The sequence below is a fragment of the Euphorbia lathyris genome, chromosome 8 (genome assembly GCF_963576675.1).
Source record: "Euphorbia lathyris chromosome 8, ddEupLath1.1, whole genome shotgun sequence".
NCBI lineage: Eukaryota > Viridiplantae > Streptophyta > Magnoliopsida > Malpighiales > Euphorbiaceae > Euphorbia > Euphorbia lathyris.
In genome coordinates, this window is record NC_088917.1 from 21,380,826 (window position 1) to 21,385,195 (window position 4,370).

The window sequence follows — 4,370 nt, forward strand, 5'->3', positions numbered from 1 at the left end:
ACTCAATAATTGCAATACATTTTGCCTACATGACAGTGACATGGCACATATTGGTGTTACCAACATTAGATGCACGTATGTGCCATGTCACTGCCATCTAGATAAAAGAGAGTTGAAAGGAGGTATTAAGCCTTAAATATTTAGTTTATGGGTAGAAGTTAACTGTTTTTAAAATAGCTATCAACGGTTGTTTTCAATCCCAATTAAATCGTTTCTATTATATTGTTTGGAGTGAAAAAGTAAAAAAAGAATTACGAAAAGAAAAACCAAACGGACACTTAGAAAAAAAATAACACATTGTATTAGCAAGAAGCAAGAAACAAGTTAATACTATACCAACCAAATACCACAAACTGGAATTCAATTTACTGAGATGAGAAAATCAACATTTCCCTACATACATTGTAAGCTTTTACTTCAAAACTGGTAACCCAAAGTTACAATACTAACAAAAAGCATACAAATCTAAACACCAGCCATCAGGAATCATCAAGTGATGAACATCCAATCCAAAAAGACCATTTAGTCGAACCGCCCTAGCGCGATTCATTTCCACCTTAAGCAGCACAACCTCCACACATTATGCTTCTGCAAATTCATCAACACATCACATTAGAATCCTAGGACTATGCAGTGGAACTTGCAGCTGCAGATAGTATCCGCAATCCACGTTGAGGTTTCACAGACGAAAAGAGCTACCAATTTATCGAAATGATCGAATACTAACGCAAAATGCTAAAATGGCACCAATAAACAAATGTATCTTGGCTACTAGTATTAAAAGAGAGTGACTATAATGTCAAACGAGGCGCTTACGCTATTGCACAACCAGAACTACGACGTCTTTTCTTCCTTGCCACCTCCTTCCTCCTCGGAGGTTGAAGAACAACTTTGATTGCAGTATCAAAAACAGCTTTGACATTCTGAACAATCAAATTGAAACTATGATTATCTCTACCATACAAAACGAGAAAGTTCGAGTCATTTTTAAGTAATCTACCTGTTGAGTCTTGGAGCTACATTCTATATATGCCGCCGCACCAATCTGTTTCCTTAGTTCCTCCCCCTATTCATTATAAGCTCATTTTTAGCTACTTGTAATATGTAACATATGATCAAGAACTATGTTCTGGAATTTAAACATACTTGTGCAAATGTTATGACATTAGAATTCATATGATCAGCTTGATATCCCCTGTCGTCACGAAGATCTGTTACATACGGAAGGAATGTTTGTTGATTAAGATAATACAATGCACATAAATGAGGATGATTAGAACACTAGATATCCAAGAACTTACCTAATTTTGTTCCAACAAGAACAATTGGAACATTTGGTGCGAACCGGCGAAGTTCAGGCATCCACTGAAGAAATTGGAATGAGAAAACTTCAGTTACAGATTTACAGATCACTATTAAGTAAATTATGAAATAAGACCTCTAGATTAGCAGAAAAAGATCCAATTTTTATTAACTGAGAAATGAAGAAAATGTACTTTCAATTATGTTAAGTGAAGTGCAAAATGAATAAGTATGTAGGGCTTTGATTTAGAACTAATAGAGGTGGAAATTGTGTACTAACAACACAAACCAAACACGAATTTAGTCGGATAGCGTTTTATTAAACAGATAGCGGGTCATTTTTCAGTTGATACGAAATTGACACAAATTTTTGGATTGTGTTAGAGTTGACATGCTAACTCGAAAAAGACATAAATATTTAAAATTGTTATTATATTCTCTTATATTTGTACACGTAGTAATAAAATTACACTTTTCACCTTCAAACGCGACTTAAAAGTTTCATATTTTTATGTCATAGAGATAATAAAGTTACATATGACGAACGCAACATAATATAAGCATTTCAGGGGTTTATCAAATAGATTTTGGATCAAATTTGTGGACCGTTAGAGTTAATCAGCTAATCCAAAACTGACATAAATATTTAAAGTATATTATATTCTTCTATGTTTTTAAATGTTACCATTAACATTACCAGAGGTATTAAAATCACATGTGACCCTCCGACAGGACATGGAAACAAGACTAACCCATTGTATTGACACAATTATGACACATAACTTTTTGGGTTAACTCATTTTGATACTAATCTGGAACTGACATGACACGAACACGACCTACTTACACAATTGACAACCCCTAAAAACAAGCATTGCAAAAAGAAAGTAAAAGGATATAAAAGCAAAAAAAGTGTAAGCAGATGTATAGGAAAAGAGATAATAAAAAGAAAGGATATGAAAAAGGCATCAACGGCTCTAAAGTCTAAAGTGTTTTTACCTTCTTAAGGACATTTTCATAACTTGCCCTGCTGATTAATGAGAAAGCTAATACAAAGATGTCTGCTCCTCTGTAACTCAATGGCCTCAATCTGCTATAATCCTCCTGACCTTTAATTGAGGAAAAAAGTATCAGTAGCAATCACTAAAACCCACTTAACTCAAGATTCCATTTTTGGATGAAAAAATCCAGGTACTCACCTGCAGTATCCCAAAGCCCCAAATTGACAATGTTCCCATCCACAGCTACATTAGCACTGAAATTATCAAACACTGTGGGTACATAATCCTGCCAAGAACAATTAAAAAGTGAGCAATAGATCCCTAAATTGTTTGAATATGCACAAACCATGAAAACCCATTCACTATCTTCCATTGAAATATGCAAAAATCAATTAAAGACTCTAGCTTTTACATAGGATCCATTTCAGTTGACAAGAAAATTGCTAATAAATTGTTTGAATATGCATAAAAACATAAGAACCCATTCAACATTTTTTATTCAAATATGCAAAAATCAATAGCTTTTCACATAGGATCCATTTCAGCTCAGTGCAAACAGAAAATTGCTTGAATATGCATAAAAACATAAGAACCCATTCAATATTTTTGATTGGAAATGCAAAAATCAATAGCTTTTTACATAGTATCCATTCCAGCTGTGGTAAATTGCATAAAACATGAGAACCCATTTAATATCTTCCATTGAAATAAGCAAAAAACAATTAAAGACTCCAGCTTTCACATAGGATCCATTTCAACTGAGCAAAAAAACAAAAACCCATATGAAGAAATGGCAAAAAAACAAAACAAAATGAATGAACTTTGAAAGAAGAGATGATTGATGTAATACAGTTGGGAATTTGTTGCTGGTGTAACAAATAAGCATGCAAGTTTTTCCAACAGCTCCATCTCCAACAGTGACACATTTAATGAACTTGGAAGCACTCATCTTCTCTTCTTTAAAAACTTCCACAACACTGCCTTCTTTCTTTAGCTAAATTTATTCCAAATAAACAATAATATTAAAAATAACAAAGAGGAAGAAAAAAAGGAGATGCTTGGAAGGAAAAAGGTTGAGGAGAAAAGTTAAAGGAGGAGGAGAGTACAGTGTGGTTACATATGGAAGATTTAGAAGGCAAACTTGCAAAACAAGACCCTCTTAATAAGAAAAAGGTAAATAATTTATTACTCCTTAGTTTTTATCTAACACACTGTTTGGTTCTTTTATTTTGAAAAACACATTTTAAGGTCACTGTCTGTCATTTACCAATATTAACCTTTTGATCCTTTTATCTAGTTTTTTTTAGATTTATAATCGTTATATTTTAGGATAAATAGACATATATAAAATAACAGAGTAAGACAGTCAACTTGTATTGCACTGTGGTTGTCCTAAAAGCTAATATATGTCCACTTAAAAATATAAAAAAATAGATAAAAGGACCACAGATTAATATTGATAAAAAATAAAAAGTATTTTTTAAAATAAAAAGATTAAACAATGTGTTAGTTAAAAATAAGCGCACTAATAAATTATTAACCTAAGAAAAATTAAAAAAAATAGGATTGAGAGAGAGAGTGATTTGTCTTTAGTCAAAGGGGCCACTGGATCACTTTATCGTCGCCCTCAATAAAATTTCAAATTCAACACAAGTTTTTTTTTTTTCGAAATGCAGGAAAAGTGGGGCCCACTTTTCTCTTCTGCATTAGTTGGGTTCCAACTAATGTTGGATACCATTATTTATTGCTATTGCTATGTCTACATACTATATATACCTTCATATATTATATGCTGTAAAAGAAAAAATTGATTTCATTAGAAATGTACCTTTGCTATCTCAATTTTGCTAGCTCAAAACAAATAATAGAATTTTGAAGTTTAAAATGAATAATTTAGAATGATTATATAGAAGAGAAATGACGATTAGGGTCCGTTTGCTTTACCTACTTTTTACTGTTGCTGTAAAATGCTATGTAAAAGTTACTAACCAAACACTTAAAACTCTCCTTTTTGAATTGAAAAACAAACAGAAACATGAAAATGAGCAACCAAACACCCCTTAAACT

The 4,370-nt window shown here is 32.3% G+C and overlaps 1 protein-coding gene across 2 annotated transcripts; it reads right to left on the reverse strand.

Moving 5' to 3' along the window:
• Positions 1–256: 256 nt before the first annotated feature.
• On the reverse strand, positions 257–3,403 carry LOC136204209 (rac-like GTP-binding protein ARAC7). Of its 2 annotated transcripts, none has more exons than XM_065995421.1 (8): positions 3,154–3,403; positions 2,502–2,589; positions 2,302–2,411; positions 1,302–1,365; positions 1,147–1,211; positions 1,001–1,066; positions 817–923; positions 257–588 (listed from the first exon to the last, which is right to left on the reverse strand). In XM_065995421.1, exons 1-8 carry the CDS (start codon positions 3,250–3,252, stop codon positions 558–560), a joined length of 630 nt encoding a protein of 209 aa, XP_065851493.1. In that variant the 5' UTR covers positions 3,253–3,403; the 3' UTR covers positions 257–557. The 2 variants fall into 2 exon arrangements, with proteins under 2 accessions (XP_065851493.1, XP_065851494.1); XM_065995422.1 differs by lacking the exon at positions 3,154–3,403 and adding an exon at positions 2,944–3,085.
• Positions 3,404–4,370: the final 967 nt, after the last annotated feature.

Bases quoted from the DNA above. Each gene is read 5' to 3' on its own strand.
- LOC136204209 (XM_065995421.1), bottom strand. From the start codon at position 3,252: ATGAGTGCTTCCAAGTTCATTAAATGTGTCACTGTTGGAGATGGAGCT. The intron at 2,590-3,153 runs GTATTACATCAA...TGTTCTTGGCAG, and splicing joins CCAGCAACAAATTCCCAACT to GATTATGTACCCACAGTGTT. The intron at 1,067-1,146 runs GTATGTTTAAAT...TATAATGAATAG, and splicing joins ATGTCATAACATTTGCACAA to GGGGAGGAACTAAGGAAACA.